The sequence below is a fragment of the Macaca mulatta genome, chromosome 20, assembly GCF_049350105.2.
Source record: "Macaca mulatta isolate MMU2019108-1 chromosome 20, T2T-MMU8v2.0, whole genome shotgun sequence".
Classification (NCBI taxonomy): Eukaryota; Metazoa; Chordata; class Mammalia; order Primates; family Cercopithecidae; genus Macaca; species Macaca mulatta.
In genome coordinates, this window is record NC_133425.1 from 18,896,091 (window position 1) to 18,914,633 (window position 18,543).

An 18,543-nucleotide genomic window follows, 5' to 3' on the forward strand; every position below is an offset into this window, starting at 1 on the left:
TATTTAAAATAAACATCTAATATTTCCCTCCAGCAACAGCTTCCTATCCTCGACTTAAAGAAAAACTCACTGACCAAATAACTTACCTCAAGCTTTTCATTTTCAAATGTCTCTACCACTCAATACTATTCAATCTAGCTTCTTCTGTCTCTCTACAAAACTCCTTTTCCTCATAATCCCTAGAGCATCTGACAAGCCTGACTACTCCCATCTAGATGTCCTATATCTAGGACACTTCCCTCCTCAATGTACCTGTGTTTTTTTGAATGGCTTCCTCTGCTATCCTTTCACAAAAATGCTAAACTAGGATTCTGATCCAGGCCTTCCTTCATCTTCACTCACTACTCTCCAGAGGCTTCTCTCTGGTTTGGTGGCTTACAAAGGCTCTAGAGTATAGAGACTGAAAAGGAAAAAGGGCCTTTTCTGTGTGCTAATGATCTGCAAATCTCTCGAGCTTAGACTTTCTCCTTAGTTCCAAATCCAATTCTTAATAGCTTACCCAAAAATCTCATCTGCACATTTCTTTAGAAATCTTAAAACATGGCTTGTTCTCTGTGTGCTCCTACTCCAGTTAATAGCATTGTTTCTTTTCCCTCTACCACTGCCCTCACAAATTAATGGTCTCCATGCTTCCACATTTGCCCCCCACCTCCAGTCTTTTCACCATAGCAGAATGAACCACCAAGTCAGATCAAAACACATCTCTGTTCAAATCCCACCTGAAATTGTCAGTCTTACTAGAATAACAGCCAAAGTTCTTTTCTCAGTTCCCAACTATTTCTCTGCCCTTGTATCCCACTGTTCAAGGCGCTCCTAACCACATAGGCCTCCCAGCTATTTCCAGAACACTCCAAGCCCATGTTCTCACATTAGGTCTGGGCCCAAAGGGCATCCTGATGGGCATGACTTGACCTTGTGTCTTCCCTCCCAAGGTCAGCTTTACCTAACTGCTTTCCTTATGGCATAGAAAAGGTGAGTGAGGTCCAATTAATCCTTCTATCAATATTCTTTATCTAATCTTTGCTTTAAAAAGTTGGAATTTGTGTCTGTTTTATGTGCTGCCTGGGTCACAGTACATGCTCAATGAAGCAATTACACATTAACCCATTTAGCAGTAGAAGGCAAGGGTATCAGACAAAGTCTAATGACCTTTATCTTCCCAGCCAAGTGTCTGCAACAGAGTGAGTGCTCAGTTTTGAATTACAGAATTCATAAAAGCACAGAGGAATGAGAGGAAAGTTTAATTTACAGATGTTCACAAACTCTGTCCTTATTAGAATAAATGTTTTTGATATAGTCAGACCTCATTTAGAAACAAAGCTATCAAATGTGATTCTTTCTAAAGCAGTATAAATTTTTCTTTATATTCACTCTGGCATAATCTTCAAATTGTATTAAGGTTTTAGAATGACAGGTTCTGAGTATTAATACCAAATGACTATCTCAGCAGTCTGTTTTCCCATTATACAAATACCTTCCTCTCCTCTGATGTCAGTTCCCTGTTGTCACTTTCATAATGGCAGTAAGTTAGAAATATAACCATTTTGTATTACTACATATGATCAATTTTAATATTTTTTTGCCATATGAAAAAATCATAGTTTTTGGAAACTCGTTTTATAATTGGAAAAAGAAAGCCTTACTTTATATAGTTGAAGTCAGCTTTCAGGTTGAGGGAAGTGCTACTGGTACTCTTTTTCAAGTCATGGATAGCGTTCTGCCATTCCTGCACAGCAGCCCAATCGGCAATTGAGATGTAGCACTCACATGCTTTATTTCCTAAATAATTTATAACCTCAGGGGAAGAGTCAGTCGGTTTGGACAGCACAGTTTTTCTGGATTCACCTGAAAGTATGTTACAAAATAAGAGAGAGATTCAGATCAATTAGAAATATTTCAAAGAGCACAGAAACCCAAAAACATAAAGTAAGATCATCAGTACAAAATATATTCCTATAACTTTTGCTTTATTTAAAAATACTGAACACTCACCATTCAGAGAATGTTTCGGGCTGGCACTGTTACGCCCAGCATTGGCTAAGGTGAGCACCGATTTGTCAAAGCTGGAAATGCAGCAATCAACACCTGTCATAGCACACAGGTGTTCCTGGTACTCCACAGAGGCCTTTTCAAACCTGAAAAGCAAATTGAAGCAGTCTTATTTATTTACTTACTTTTTTGTTGTTGTTGGTTTTTTTTTTTTTTTGAGACAGAGTTTTGCTCTTCTTGCCCAGGCTGGAGTGCAATGGCACTATCTCAGCTCACTGCAACCTCTGCCTCCCGGGTACAAGTGATTCTCCTGCCTCAGCCTCCTGAGTAGCTGGGATTACAGGCACCATCACGCCCAGCTAATTTTTTTGTATTTTTAGTAGAGACGGGGTTTCACCATGTTGGCCAGGTTGGTCTTGAACTCCCGACCTCAGGTGATCCACCCACCTCGGCCTCCCAAAATGCAGGGATTACAGGCGTAAGTCACCACGCCTGGCCTTTACTTACTTACTTATTTTTTGAGACAGAATCTTACTGTCACCCAGGCTGGAGGGCAGTGGCATGATCATGGCTCGCTGTAGCCTTGCCCTCCCAGGCTCATGCAATCCTCCAACCTCAGCCTCCCAAGTAGCTGGGAATATAGGTGCCCACCACCACACCCAGCTAAAATAAGGTTTTGCTATGTTGGCCAGGGTGGTCTCAAACTCCTGGGCTCAAGCGATCCGTTCACCTCAGTCTCCCCAAGTACTGGGAGTTTAGGCATGAGCCATCGCACCCAGCCCCAAAGGAGTCTTATTTTAAACACACATATCTCGTTTCCGCCCTATGCCTCAAAAATGGTGCAAGAATAAATTGAGCTAAAACAGTGAGTTGACTATGGTGGGGGGAGGTTTGATGTCTTCCTTACAACTATGAAAGTAAATTTAAAATTCGTTAAATTTTTTTTTTTTAATGTAAGACAGTATAAAAGAACTAGTGGAAAATATTGATAAGTAACTGATGTCAGTGTGTGGAAAGGCTTTGCAGAAGGATAAAATGCAAGAAAAGATGCACAAGTAACAGATCTAGATGCATAATGCTGAAACACAACATTAAACATTAAAAACAAATTATAAATCAAGAAATTGGATAGCATCAACAATCTTAGTATTTAATAAAATTTCACAGATTAACACAAGAAAAATTGAGAGGCCATGAAGACATGATCCATGTTTTAAAAGAATCACAAAAGGTCACTATATGGGGCAACTTCTACTATTAGTCATTAATAAATATAGAAATGTAAACTACAATAACTATTTTCACTGATGGTGGTGGCAGCATTCTTCCTTCTCAGTGACTGTCAGTATCCACAAAGGTGACGGGAAGGGGGTACTCTATTATTAAGGGTATAAACTGCAGCCATCTTTTCTGTAGAGTAACTTAGCAATAGAATATATCATAAGACTTATGGTTTGGCAGTCTTTCTTCTAGTAAATCAGTTTGTGTGGATTCCAAGAAAGTAATCAGAAATATAAGCAAAGATTTTAAGTGCTGTGGTGCATTAAGTTAGTAAAAAAATATCGGAAACAACCTTAATGTCCAACAGTAAGAAATATTAAATTATGGTATACTCATAAATACAAATCTTCATTAAAAATAACATTGTAGAATATTTAAGATGGCAATTTTTTTGTTTGTTTGTTTTGTTTTTTGGGACGGAGTTTCACTCTTGTTGCCCAGGCTGGAGAGCAGTGGGACAACCTGGGCTCACTGCAACCTCCGCCTCCCGGGTTCAACCGATTCTCCTGCCTCAGTCTCCCAAGTACCTGGGATTACAGGCATGTGCCACCACACCCCGCTAATTTTTTTTGTACTTTTAGTAGAGACGGGGTTTCACCACGTTAGGCTGGTCTCAAACTCCTGACCTCAGGTGATTCGCCCACCTCGGCCTCCCAAAGCGCTGGGATTACAGATGTGAGCCACCGCCCCCAGCCTAACATGGCAAATATTTTTTTTAAATACTGAGTGTGAAAAGGAGATCATAAAACCATGTGCCTACGTACGCTGCTGTTTTGGTGAAGAGTGGAGAAAACGACACGAAAGAAAAAAGAATTACAAAAGCATATGGATATGGAAATATGGAACTACAAAAGCACACATACCAGAAGTTACCACAAAGATATGGAAGTATGCGCAGTTCTTTTATTTTCCCAAATTTGCAAGATTTCATTAAACTAACATAAATGGATACAGAACAAGCTCCTCAACCTGGAGGAAGCAATGAGTCCGAATGTAGAGTTCAGAGGACTAATGGGCAAATACTCTGACAATAAAGGGTAATTTGTATCAGACTCTGAGGGGAAAGGAGCTCAACTAGGGATCAAGTTCAAAAGCATTTATAAAACAACTGACAGGTCTTGTTTCACAGTGTGATTTCCCACTAATTCTTAAGTAAGAAAGGCACTCAAGTATTGCTAACTAAAGAACAACTGAAGATACCTCTTGGTGAAGTGATTTATAGCAAGTTTCAATTGCTGAAAGCAAACAAAGCTGTTTTAAGATTTGGCTACAATGTCAGTGAGTAATACAAAGAATTTAAACATAAAGTAATTCTATCACCCATTTCCTTCCTTCCAACCTACCTCCCTTCAGCCTGTTGAGCCACTGAGTTAATCCACAGAAGATTTTTTCCAACAATAGATGATGACCAGACAGCAATTCCCTGTATAGCTTCAGGACAATGAAGTTCACATAGTGCTTCTACCACCATCATAATGGTTACTTCCAATTCATTCCCCTGAAAACCCATTCAGAAAAATTAAGTCATCCAATACCATCAAAACATAAATCCCTATAAAATTTACAACTGATCACAGTCTGTGCCTGCTTAAAACCAAAGGTATTTAACAATTATTTGCACAATTTTCACATTATTTAGCTCAAAATTCTTTAAAATGTTACATGTAAAATAGCCACAAAGGGTGACTAACAGAACCTTAGCAGCACATGGATGTTTGTACCCCCATCCCAAAATTACCCAAACATTTAACCTGTGACCTCTGTAGGAATAACACATGGAGTAAAAAGAAAGCAAAAATTAAATATAAATAACAGGAATTAAAGAATGACTAACTTCATGTGTTTGAATACTGCTTGACATTACCTGAATTGCTAAACATTTTGTTATTTTTGGATTCCAGTTACTTATTATAAGCCCTCTTTCAAGCCAGGAATTACCCAAGCATTTGTCATACGTTATAAAAACAATTTCTCCTGGCCAGGTGCAATGGCTCATGCCTCTAATTCCAGCACTTTGGAAGGCCAAGGTGTGCGGACCACTTGCAGTCAGGAGGAGTTCGAGATCAGCCTGGCCAATATGGTGAAACCCTGTCTCTACTAAAAATACAAAACTTAGCCGGGTATGGTGGCGGGTGCCTGTAATCCCAGGGACTGAGGCAAGAGAATCGCTTGAACCCGAGAGGCGGAGGTTGCAGTGAGCCGAGATCGCACAACTGCACTCCAGCCTGGGCGATAGAGTGAAACTGTGCCTCCAAAAAAAACAAAAGATTTCTCCCATAAACATATTTTTAGAATTACTTTTAAAGTTCTAAACTTTGCACATAAGAAATATAGTTTTAACGTGTTCTAACATGAACATTGTTTTAACATGAACAAAAACATGAACATTATTTTAACATTCTAACATTGTTTCAACATGAATAAAAAGGTAACTCTGGCAGTTGTTGCTTTTACAAAATACAGGATCAAAACCTTTGAAAATGAATCCAAGCTTTAACTTACTTTATCCATAGATTAAATCACACCAAAGGAATTAAACCATGTTTTCTTATTAACAGATGTAAAATGAATTCCAAACACATCACTTTACCTGAGATAGGTTGGTTGTTTTCATCTCTGTAAGCAAGTCAAAGCCATGTCTCACTGTCACTGCAGGCTGGCCTGCCAACAATCCTACCCTCATGATGGAGAGTCGAATCCGCGTTAGCCAGTCCTGACAAGTTTGGCGATTGGTATAGAAAAAAGTTCTAATGACCTTTATGATAAGAGAAAGAAAAGCTCAGGACTGGTTCAATTTATAGGTAAGGATGTCTCACCTATATATAAACCAAATACATAAGTCTATTGTAATTTCAGCTCTGCACATACTGCCAGCCGTGACCATTAAACTGCTATAAAACAACACTGTCTCACAGAAACCAACCTTGGGAGGTGATGTTAATGCATTAGCACATCCCTCATATGCATTATACATTAATTTCTCCAGATTTTCCAGATACTGCAGAAGAAGAACAAGCCTAAGTTGGTTGTTACCATGGCCTTCATCATTGTCTGCAGTTGTCCACTGACTAACATCTTGATCAGGGTTTAATGTGTGAGCTGCGAGACTCCGAATGATACCTGAAAGCAAAGACAACATTCTGAATTTTTAAAAATCTTAAAAGTTTCTAGAAGAAGTGTGAATTTTTTATGACAAATTCACATTTATCAAGTATCCTCTGTCTATCCATCATTTAAAAATAAAAAAATCCCAACATGAAAGATCTTTCACTTTAGGGAAAAAAAATATTTTTCCCACACGACTCCCATAAGTTTTGGGAAAAAAACATATTTCCAATGCAATTATTCAATGAAAGCTTACTCTAACAAACATACCTGAAAATTACTGACCTTTTTTTTTTTTTTTAAAAATCATATATTCTCAAATCTTTAACATAGATTTAAAAATCCATTATTTCTTAATAAAGCTTTGAAAGTATTCACATCACAAAGCTTGAGTGAGTTACCTTCAATTGTCTGGAAGGTGTCTTGAGCTCTGCCCAGTGGGGTTCTCAGCTTAGAAAGAACAGTGAATTGTGCAGCTTCCCATATGGCCCACTGCCAAAGGACAGCATCTGTCTTCAGGAGATTGCGTGGAATTGTTGACTGGTCACGCTTATCCAGTCTCTGACAGCTATAGAACAGTCTTTCTAACCAATTGTCCTTCCTGGGAAAAGTAGTTTCATATTTAAAAGACAATGACAACTTCATTTTAATAATGAAAAAAAAAATGCAAGGGAAATGGGAATAAAACTGTAATTTTCCCTACTCCAAAATAGGCAAAACCTATGAAATTGAGAAGCATTATATCCCCCCCTCTCATTTTGGGGTCTTTTATAATTAACAGGATGAGGTACAGTGTGTAAGGATGATTAGGGTAAATGGCTCATGCCAGTCAGGAATGAAACTCATTCAATGCAACTAAGCATTTCTAGAGTATCTCCACCCCCACCCCATTCCCCAAAGTGTTAATGACATCACATCAGTTAACTGTTAACCACATTTCATTACTCAATTTCAAAGCCCATTTTTGTATCTACAGATGCTATCTTCAAAGCAATTTTCCTATTGATGAAAACTAAAATAACCCATATGAGAAGAATGTTATTTGATACTCTACCACCCCCAAACATATTTTCTCTTCAAAACTGCAGGTAAAGTCAAGGGAATCTTAAAATTATGTTTCCCAGGTAAAACAGTCAAAGAAATGCCTTACCCTGTTCTATGAGAGTTCCCATACAAAATAAAACTAATAACATCAGAGAAATCTTGGGGGTGGAATGTGTTACTTGGTGCTTTACTCATGTGACTTCTTAATGCTAAAGAAATTTCTTGAATTTCTGTGTGATTGTTATTGCTGTAGACAGAAAATAAAGTTGTTGTTATGCAAAATGTTTTAGCTTAAAAGGTTAGCACATACTGTAAGCAGATTATTTACTTATTAACTCACTGGAGGTAAAAATATAGTAAAATGGAGACTTTAAAATGGATACAGAAATGCGATTACAACTTTAGATCCTTTTTTTATTCAACTCAGATAGGTAATGTGCCGACATCATAAGAGGATTTGAGGAAGGCATATCAAACATATGAACATAAAAACCCAATCATTCTGCTTATGTAATACAAAAGGATCAATTTTAGGCTCTTAAAGCTCCCAAATCAACTTGATCAAAAACAGTAAAAGATTACTGTTTACTTTTTCAAATATCTGAGCTACTAAGAAACACATTCTGGCACTATATGAGCTATTCTATACTCATTATTGTGAGCCTATAAAGCTCATTAAAAATTTTTAATTTTCTTGCAGACCTGCAAAATTGGATTATTTGACATCACTTCAATCACTGACAAGCAGGGCCATAAAAGATGTGTCATCAATGTTCTAACAGGTGATTTGTCTTCTCCTAAAGTAGACAACCACTAGAGGCTGTAAATATAACAGAACGTCTTTGCTCCAAAACAACTGTTATACCTTAGGACAACATCTAAAGGAATTGATTTCAACAGTTTTCCAAATGCTTGTCGAATACGAGTTCCACTGTGCACTAGTTGAACACGGCAAACATCAACACATCTATGAAAGAACGAAACAGACAAAGCAGGTGTGTTAACATTTCCAGGTTATTAGGGTTAGTGTCAAAAGACATGATCTTAATTCCATACCTCTGTAAAAGATCATCTGGCAAGGAAGAGGACAGAGCATGTAGGCTGCTGCATGCCTGCAGACAGATATTCACATCTTCAACGAGAGCTATTAAACATTAAAAGACAGTTACTTTCAGCTGGCCAAAAGAAATTATATCCCAGTTTGTCATAATTATCTGAATCCATTCATTCATTCAACAAAGAGTGAGTACCTACTATAGACTAGGCACCGTTCTTGTCCAGAACCCTCACTCACTGTCACATTTGGAAAAATGATACATTCAACAAAACCCACGAAATGTAACTGACTGGTCATCATACAAACCTTTTCTGAGAGAAAATGTAAAAGTATATGCAAACTATAAACATTCACATAAGCTTAAATATGTGACAATCACTTCAAAAACATTTTTCTAATACTAAGAATGAAAAAACATCAAGACTGTATATCTGTCATTAAAATGAGGATTATACATCTTCAGGTCAGGAAAAGAGCTCGATTGATGACCATCTCCCATTACCAAAGACCCTTTTAAGGATTGATAAACAAAACAGAAAAAAAAACAGAGTCTTACTGTTGGCTAAAAGGCCTTTGCAAAATTTATGGAAAGACGGAAGAGAGAATAAAGGTGCATATGTTTCGGACTTCTTCATTAAAACAGCTACTTCCAAAGCCCAAGTCATTAACAGTTTCCTGAAACACAAAATATACAGTTAATTGTACATTAAAAAAAAAAAAAAAAAAAACTTTAAAAGTCTAGTCTTCTTACACTGGTTTTCTCTTGGTTTTTCAAACATCTCAAACAATAAAAAATGAAACTATACAAATTACTTTCAAAATTGTTGTGTGCCTTTTAAGAAAACCTCCCAACGCAGCATGATAAGAGCAAAGAGGCCGGGCGCGGTGGCTCACCTGAGGTCAGGAGTTCAAGACCAGCCTGGCCAACAACATGGTGAAACCCCGTCTCTACTAAAAATACAAAAATTAGCTGGGTGTGGTGGCGGGCACCTGTAATCACGGCTACTTGGGAGGCTGAGGCAGGTGAATCACTTGAACCTGGGAGGCAGAGGGTGCAGTGAGCAAAACTCTGTCTCAAAAAAGAAAGCAAAGAATATTAAAAATCTATATATATTCTTCTATGAAACACTGGGGGATGGGGGATTGAGATTGTTCATGTATTTCTTTTCAGAAAGAACAAGAAAGCCTAGATTAATCAAACCAAATTATAAGGTGTTTGACAACAAAGAAAACGCTCTACCTCACCTCTGTAATCCACATTTTTTTATTTTTTGTAATCCACATTTCTTATTTTCAAATTATAAAGGCAAATTAATAAAGTTAGGAGTAGTTAATACTATATAATATCTGTTACCTCGTGTCCTGGTTAAGGTTATCTTTCTTAAGTAATATTCCCAGAAGATTTAATATAATTGAGAAATGTTTCTTTGTAGCCGTAGTTACAGTGCTAATCACGGCTCCATCAAACAAAGAAGGAGAGGAAGAACTGAGGCTACTAGAGATAAAGTGATCATGCCTGAAAGACAAAGCACAGATTATCTTTTCATCTTTAATCAAAGAAAGCAAGCAAGTCCAAAGTCAAATCAACATACATTTTTAAAATCTACACATTAAAAAAAATGTTTTGTGGGGTTCTTTTCTTAAGAAAAATTTGTAAATACAGTACCTGGTACAATGAGAATACAATGTGTAGAGCACAGCATACTGAATGGCAGGGAAGTGAACAGCCAGGTCACTGTGCACAATCATCAGATTCTTACTCAGAAGTGCAAAGACAGTTGGAGATAGCGCCCACATCTGCTCATGTACAAAACAAAGTAAGTTTATGGCTTCTCCAAAATAAGCACAAGCATACAGAGTTTATCCTTCAAAACAGGGGTAGACATTTTTAAATTAAAATTACAGATTGGAAGGGATCTAGCACACTAACCCTAGGACAAACACTTTTTTGTGAAGTCAGTAAAGCCTTTGCATGCAATATAGCATCTCTGTGCAATGCAGCAACTCCTCATCTATCACGACAGTAAGAAAACAGTCACAGGTCAGGTGCTGTGGCTCACATCTCTAATCCTAGCACTTTGGGAGGCCAAGGTGGGCAGATCACTTGAGCCCAGGAGTTCGAAACCAGCCTGAGCAACACAGCAGGACCCCATCTCTACTAAAATTACAAAAATTAGCTGGGCATGGTGGTGTACACTTGTAACCCCAGCTACTCGGGAGGCTGAGGCAGGAGAATCACTTGAACCTGGGAAGCAGAGGTTGTAATGACCCGAGATCATAACACTGCACTCCAGCCTAGATAACAAAGTAAGACTCTCTCTCTCAAAACAAAAAACCAGCCACATATAAACACAGGAATGACAGTAGCTATGTTCCAAGAAAACTTTCTTTTTTGAGTCAGAGTCTCTCGCTCTGTTGCCCAGGCTGGAGTGCAATGGTACAATCTCGGCTCACTACAACCTCCACCTCCGGGGTTCAAACAATTCTCCCTGCCTCAGCTTCCCAAGTAGCTGGGATTACAGGCGCCCACCACCACGCCCTGCTAACTTTTGCAATTTTTTAGTAGAGATAGGGTTTCACCATGTTGGCCAGGCTGGTCTTGAACTCCTGAGCTCAGGTGATCTGCCCACCTCGGCCTCCCAAAGTGCTGGGATTACAGGCGTGAGCCACCGTGCCCAGCCCAAAGAGAACTTTCTTTACAAAAACAGGTGCCGGTGTTGTGATGGTTGCACACTTCTGTGAATACACTAAAAATCAGTGAATTATACATTTAAAACAACAAACAAAAAACAGGTGCTGGGCAGTATTTGGCCCATGGATCATAGTTTGTTGATCTCTGGTCTAAACAAAGCCCTTTGTATGTGCTTTTTGGGGGAGTAGACTGTATTTCCTCATTTTTCCATATATTGCAAATGGCAAGGTGCCCTGTTCAATGAGGAAACAAAGGCACACCCTGCCACTCTACACCTTTTCCATCCACCTTTTTCCTTTATACTGCCAAGACACTCTATTCCACCTGACTGCCCCATCCCCACCCACTTTCTCCTTATTTCTAGAGTACAGGATATAAACATCTTTGAATCTGTAAATAATGTGAATTCCTCAAAAATCAAGCTTTCGTGTTTGAAGAAAAGTTTATTGTGACTTCAAACATAAGCTGTAACTGGTAATAAGGGAAGCAGCTATGAATTATACAAGGCAATCCAATCAAACAACATGGAGCACATGCAAGTGCAAATATCAAATTTTACCTTTTTCCTCCTAAAAACTTTATCCCCTAATTACGTCCATTACTTTCTTTCTTTCTTTTTTTTTTTTTTTTTTTTTTTTCTGAGACAGAGCCTGGCTCTGTCGCCCAGGCTGGAGTGCAGTGGTGTGATTTCAGCTCACTGCAACCTCCACCTCCTAAGTACAAGCAATTCTCCTGCCTCAGCCTCCAAAGTAGCTAGGATTACAGGTGCTCACCACCACCCCTGGCTAATTTTTCTATTTTTAGTAGAGGCAAGGTTTCACCATGTTGGCCAGGCTGGTCTCAAACTCCTGACCACAAGTGGTCAGCCCGACTTGGCCTTCCAAAGTCCTGGGTTTATAGGTGTGAGCCACCGTGCCCAGCCTACATCTATTACTTTCTATTAAAAATAATGTTTTTCGAATCTGTATTGTCCAATAGGAAAAAGAAATACACAAACCATAAACAATAAATACAAATCAAGAGCAGGGCCATGTCAAATTACTTAAAAAAAAAAAAACAGGCTGGGCATGGTGGTTCATGCCTATAATCCCAGCAGGTAGGCTGAGGCGGGTAGATCACCTGAGGTTAGGAGTTCAAGACAGGTTGGCCAACCCTGTCTCTACTAAAAATACAAAAATTAGCCCGTCGTGGTGGCAGGCATCTTTAATCTCAGCTACTAGGGAGGCCAAGGGAGGAGAATTGCTGGAAACCGGGAGGCAGAGGTTGCAGTGAGCCGAGATTGCACCACTGCACTCCAGCCCAGGCGACAACAGCACGACTCTCTCAAAAAAAAAAAAAAAAAAAAGGCTTTTTCCCCCCTAAAAGAAAGACTACAGGTTGAGTATCCCTCATTCAAAATGCTCGGAACCAGAAGTGTTTCAGACTTTGTATATTTTTGGATTTGGGAATATTTGCATATATATAAAATGAGATATCTGGGGGATGGGATCTAAGACTAAACATAAAATTCATAGCCTGAAGGTCATTTTATGCAATATTTTAAATAATTTTGTGCATACAACAGTTTGGACTCATCACATGAGGTCAGGTGAGGATTTTCCACTTGGGGCATCATACTGGCGCTCAAAAAGTTTCAAATTTTGGAGCATTTCAGATTTAGGATTTTCAGATTAGGGATGCTCACCGGTAAGTGTTATGAAAATATTCCAAAATCCGGCAGGGCATGGTGGCGCCCGCCTGTAATCCCAGCACTCTGGGAGGCCGAGGCGGGTGGGTCACCTGAGGTCAAGAGTTCACAACCAGCCTAACATGGTGAAACCCCATCTCTACTAAATACAAAAAAATTATCCAGGCGTGGTGGAGTATGCCTGTAATCCGAGCTACTTGGGAGGCTGAAACAGGAGAACTGCTTGTACCCGGGAGGCGAAGGTTGCAGTGAGCTGAGATGGTGCCATTGCACTCCAGCCTGGGCAACAACAGTGAAACTCCTGTCTCAAAAAAAGAAAAAAAAAGTATTCCAAAATCCGAAATCTAAAACACTTCCAGTCCCAAGTATTTCAGATAAGGAATATTCAACCTGTATGAATGTTCCTAGGGAAAAGAGACAGCCAAAATATAAGACCATGTATAAGAACTAACTTCAGTAGACAGAAAGAAAAAAGTGCCAGGGGAAGAAAAAAGAGACTGCATTTTAAAACCACTATACAAATTTGAGCTGTAAGAAACACTGACATTTTCTATAAGCATGCTAGAGCAAATAGGAGAAATTCATAAGACATTTTCTAGAAAACAAAAAAACTTAAGATTTATCAAGGAAAAGGAAGAATAAAAGTTAAATATAATGGCAAGAAAACGTTCCTACCAATTTTATTTATCCAGGTATGTCTTAAATATGGCTGTTTGTTACACACAGTGATTCTGCAGACATGTTGACATGATAGTGAAATACATAAATATGTAATGAGAAAAGGTTTAACTGTGGATAAAACAAAGTCGTTACAATTAAAGACTCACCCCTATTAGTGAGTTTTTGGCATTTCCGATTGTAGTCAGGGCACTGAGGTCAAATATAACTACAAATTTTGCATTGTCTACATTGAACACATGATTCTTAAAAGCCTCATGTTTTATTTCAGAACAGGCCTCAGGAAGTTGCAGACTATGTAGGAGGTTGTTTAGGGCACAAGTCATTTCTCCCAATATTAACTTATAGGCAGTCTCCAAAACAGGAATATTCTTTAAGCTGAGCACTGCTTGATAAACAGCATGGGCTACAGCAACAACCTGAAAAACAAAAAATTCAAGGAAGCAATAAATGGAAAATAAGTCCTCTAAAATTGTATGGAAAATAAATCACTATCTGTATCAGTGCTGATGATACAAATAAATTTAAAATTGATCAATTCACTGTAATACTTAATAGTTTAATTTCTTTTTTTTTTTTTTTTTTTTTTTTGAGACGGAGTCTCGCTCTGTAGCCCAGGCTGGAGTGCAGTGGCCGGATCTCAGCTCACTGCAAGCTCCGCCTCCCGGGTTCACGCCATTCTCCTGCCTCAGCCTCCCGAATAGCTGGGACTACAGGCGCCCACCACCTCGCCCGGCTAGTTTTTTGTATTTCTTAGTAGAGACGGGGTTTCACCATGTTATCCAGGATGGTCTCGATCTCCTGACCTCGTGATCCACCCGTCTCGGCCTCCCAAAGTGCTGGGATTACAGGCTTGAGCCACCGCGCCCGGCAATAGTTTAATTTCTTAAAAACCAATCAGAAAACTGACACAGATCAGTATGCTATTTAAAATCTATAAAGTTTTATCACAAATAAAGAGTACTACAAATGAAAACTGTCAATATGAAATTTCCAAAATGGCCTTTTTTTTTTTTTTTTTTTTAAATAATCAACATCAAAAGACATATGCAAACAGCAGTTTAAGACTGGTTTCTTAAATCTACCAAGAAAGTCTACGGTGGATTTCACTCAGGGGGTGGTTGAAAAGCCAGTCATTTTTGTTTACAAAATACACAGTACTTCTTAATTTATAACTTTATAAATGTGTCAGCTTGTTTTACTCTTATGAAAATTTAATAAATTTAATAACAGCAAAAGATGCATAGTCTGAAAAGAGTATCTGGCACATCATTCATCAAAGTATTCAGTATGATTATCAAGAAATATAAATTTAAAAGAACAAATACAATCACTATATTCTAAATCAAACATTTCACATTTCACTCAATTTCACTTATGTAGCCTGGTAAGCAACATTAGGTCCAACTCTTCAGTGACCCAAGTTGTCAAAGTTCATTATCAATGTATTACTCACCTCTTTTTCTTTATGATAACGCAAGAATAGTAGTTTAGATGATGGTATAAACAGTTTTTCTACAAATGATGATGGCAGTTTTGTATTTATTTGTTCAACAATCTAAAAGAATAAAATTTTTTTAAAATGAGCTTCTCAAATTACAAAAAGACATGGAGAAACCTTAAATGCACACTGCTAAGTGAAAAAAGCCAATTGAAAAGGCTACATACTATATGACTCCAACTACATGGCATTCTGGAAAAGGCAAAACGATGGAGACAGTAAAAAGATCAGCAGTTGCCATGGGCTTAAGATGGAGGGAGGGAGAAGTGGGGACCGGGAACAAGGGAGGAGTGGGTAGAACACAGAAGATTTTTAGGGAAGTGAAATTATCCTGTATGACACTGGTAATAGGGGATACATGTCATTATACATGTTAAAGTCCATAGAATACATAACACAAAGTAAACTATAAAGTTAATAATAATATATCAATATTCGCTCCTTTGTAATAAATGTACCACACTAACACAATATGTTAATGATGGGGAAACTGTTGGGATGAAGAAGGTATATGGGAACTCATTGTTTTCTGCTCAATTTTCTGTATATCTAAAAACTAAAGTCTTCTAATTTAGAAAAACATATCTAAGCTGTATTTCAAGGTCTTAATACTGTGACATTAAAGTGTTTAGACACCTAAATAGGATACACATATTTTACAGTTATCATGAGCATTTTTTCACACTAGCAAAGAGAGGTGTAACACTGGCAGAAATACTCAGCAGAATGTCATCTAGAATTTGCTTTAAAATAATCCAGTTGGAGATGAAAGGACAGCAAAGAGGCCTAGATGAAACCAGATGGGCCATTTGTTTCTAATTACAGAAGCTGAATGTTAAATATGTACAAATTTATTATACTATACTCCCTATTTTTATGTGCTTCAGAATGTCCATAATAAAAGTGGGGGGAGGATATTCATGGTTAAGAAATTAAAGGAGGCCGGCCAGGCACGGTGGCTTATGCCTGTAATCCTAGCACTTTCGGAGGCCAAAGCGGACGGATCACGAGGTCAGGAGATCAAGACCATCCTGGCTAACATGGTGAAACCCTGTCTCTACTAAAAATACAATCGTGCCACTGCACTCCAGCCTGGGCGAAAGAGCGAGACTCCGTCTCAAAAAAAAAAAAAGAAGAAGAAATTAAAGGAGGCCAGTCATGATGCCTCACATCTATAATCCCAGCACTTTAGGAGGGCAAGACAGGAGGATTACTTGAGGCCAAGAATTTGAGGCCAGCCTAGACAATGTAGTGAGACCCCTTCTCTCCAAAAAAATACAAAGGTTAGCCAGGCGTGGTGGCATGCATCCGTAGTCCCAGACAGCTTGAGCCCAGGAGTTTGAGGTTGCAGTGAGTGCTGATCGCACTGCTGCACTCCAACCAGGAATACAGCAAGATCCTGTCACAAAAAAAAAAAGATAGAGAAAAGAAAAAGAAAAAAAGAGAATCTGGGGCGTAAAGCAATGTTTCACACAAAAAAAAAAAAAAAAAAAAAGAGTAAAGCTGCACTGAGACTAGCTATCAACCACCAAAAATAAAGGCCTGGCAGAGTGGCTCATGCCTATAATCCCAGTACTTTGGGAGGCCAAGGCAGGTGGATTGCTTGAGCCCAAGAATTCAAGAATTCAAGACCAGCCTAGGCAACATGGCAAAACTCCCATCTCTACAAAATAATACAGAAAATTAGCCAGGTGTGGTGGTGCATGCCTGTAGTCCTAGCTACCTAGGGGGCTGAAGTGGGAAGATCACCTGAACCCAAGAAGTCAAGGCTGCAGTGAGCCAAAATCACGCCACTGCACTTTATCCCGTGTAACAGAGTGAGACCTTGTCTCAAAAAAAATTTAAATTAAAAATAAAAGTAAACAGACACTAAAATAAAAGCACAGATTATAAGACTGATGAATGTACTCTAAAACATAACATAATAAAGCAAAGCCCTTATTTTTTTTCTTTTATGGAGACAGGGCCTTTTTTGTCACCTTGGCTGAGTGCAGTGGCACGATCAGAGCTCACTTCAACCTCAAGCTCCTGGGCTTAATCGATCCTCCTCCCTCAGACTACCGAGTAGCTACGACTATAGGTACATGCCATTACACCAAGATAATTTTTGATTTTTTGTACTGATGGGGTCTCACTACGTTGCCCAAGCTACGCAGAATTCCTGGATGCAAGCAATCCTTCTGCTCTGGCCTCCCAAAGTGCTGGGATTACAAGCATGAGCCACCATGCCCAGCCAAAGCCCTTAATTTCTTACATATCGATTTAAGGGCCTGAATAAACCAACACATTAAAAAGGAAAAAGGAAAAATTCACATACCAGTGTGAGTAAATTCAAGACTGAGATGATATAATCGGTACCACAAGTCTGGCAATTCTCCAGTTGGTCTAATCCATATGTAATGACCATGTCACAATGTATAGTCATGCTAGGATCCAAGCTGCCGAGCAAAACACCAACACACTCATTAGCAGCTGTCAACACAGCCTCAGAAAAAAACACCTGGTTTGCAGCCGTCACACATCTCATTACTCTGTACAGAACCTGTAAATGGGGAAAACAAGCAGCTTTTTAAAAAAATTCACATACTTCCACAAAGCAAGAAAATACTTTTTATTTAATGCAATTTCAACTGAAAATTAACTGCTTGCCTGGCCAGCAGTCTCTTAATATTCTAGTTCTCAATAGTTGAATAATAATGATATCTCTAGTACAGTATGTAAACCTGATCTTGACTAAAAAATCCTCAAGTGCTATTATGACAGGAAATGGAATCTGCCATCCTCTATTTCCTATATACCCAACTTCGTTTCTCCCAATGTCACTAAATGGCTGAAGCTCAGAATCTTTATCATGAAATACACCACGACAGTAACGGTATTGACAGCATGGGAACAGCCTGCCCACACATACTACAAGCTAGCTCTTGGGCTTTTGGGAATCAATCTTTTAAAACTAAACATACAAGTCACTTTAAGCTTATTAAAGTATCTACTGATGGTCTCTTTTGAAAGATAAGCACTCTCAAGCTTACCACACAGTATCTTCAAAAATCATATTATTTCCAATACATAAACAAACAAAATCCCCCACTAAACTATAATGGCCAATAACTGTGTACTAAATTTCTAATAAAATAGGGGAGAAAACAGAGCAAATAAATGCTTAAAAAAATTTTTTTTCTATAATAATTAACAACCAATACATAAAGGATTTTAGTCTACCCAAAGTTTTCATTAAAAGCATCCTTGGAGGTTGGGCACAGTGACTCACGTCTATCATCCCAGTACTTTGAGAGGATTAGCTGAAAGGTTCACTTGAGTCCAGGAGTTTGAGACCAGCCAAGTCAACATAACAACACCTCAGCCGGGCACGGTGGCTCAAGCCTGTAATCCTAGCACTTTGGGAGGCCGAGACGGGCGGATCACGAGGTCAGGAGATCGAGACCATCCTGGATAACACGGTGAAACCCCGTCTCTACTAAAAAGTACAAAAATCTAGCCAGGCGAGG

The 18,543-nt window shown here is 38.7% G+C and overlaps 1 protein-coding gene, 1 long non-coding RNA gene, 1 other non-coding gene and 1 pseudogene across 7 annotated transcripts in view; 1 reads left to right on the forward strand and 3 right to left on the reverse strand.

Moving 5' to 3' along the window:
- Positions 1–18,543, reverse strand: part of SMG1 (SMG1 nonsense mediated mRNA decay associated PI3K related kinase) — a 111,566-nt gene that overhangs the window by 50,524 nt on the left and 42,499 nt on the right. For all 4 annotated transcript variants that reach the window (XM_077986349.1, XM_015125715.3, XM_077986350.1 and 1 more), the window contains 15 exons: positions 17,352–17,576; positions 14,990–15,091; positions 13,683–13,952; positions 10,143–10,273; positions 9,831–9,992; positions 9,033–9,151; positions 8,476–8,563; positions 8,285–8,386; positions 7,526–7,666; positions 6,777–6,976; positions 6,194–6,390; positions 5,861–6,025; positions 4,614–4,768; positions 1,993–2,135; positions 1,644–1,845 (listed from right to left, as the gene is read on the reverse strand). In XM_077986349.1, coding sequence (XP_077842475.1) covers positions 1,644–1,845; positions 1,993–2,135; positions 4,614–4,768; positions 5,861–6,025; positions 6,194–6,390; positions 6,777–6,976; positions 7,526–7,666; positions 8,285–8,386; positions 8,476–8,563; positions 9,033–9,151; positions 9,831–9,992; positions 10,143–10,273; positions 13,683–13,952; positions 14,990–15,091; positions 17,352–17,576 — 2,402 coding nt within the window. The remainder of the gene's footprint in view (positions 1–1,643; positions 1,846–1,992; positions 2,136–4,613; positions 4,769–5,860; positions 6,026–6,193; positions 6,391–6,776; positions 6,977–7,525; positions 7,667–8,284; positions 8,387–8,475; positions 8,564–9,032; positions 9,152–9,830; positions 9,993–10,142; positions 10,274–13,682; positions 13,953–14,989; positions 15,092–17,351; positions 17,577–18,543) is intronic.
- LOC114674526 (small nucleolar RNA U13) lies at positions 7,841–7,944 on the reverse strand. Its single transcript, XR_003725676.2, has one exon. It is a non-coding gene; the product is annotated as a small nucleolar RNA U13 (small nucleolar RNA).
- On the forward strand, positions 9,488–12,515 carry LOC144338076 (uncharacterized). Its single transcript, XR_013411847.1, has 3 exons — positions 9,488–10,567; positions 11,136–11,846; positions 12,482–12,515. It is a non-coding gene; the product is annotated as an uncharacterized LOC144338076 (long non-coding RNA).
- Positions 12,601–13,402, reverse strand: LOC144338075 (uncharacterized; annotated as a pseudogene). Its single transcript, XR_013411846.1, has one exon. The product of XR_013411846.1 is annotated as an uncharacterized LOC144338075 (transcript).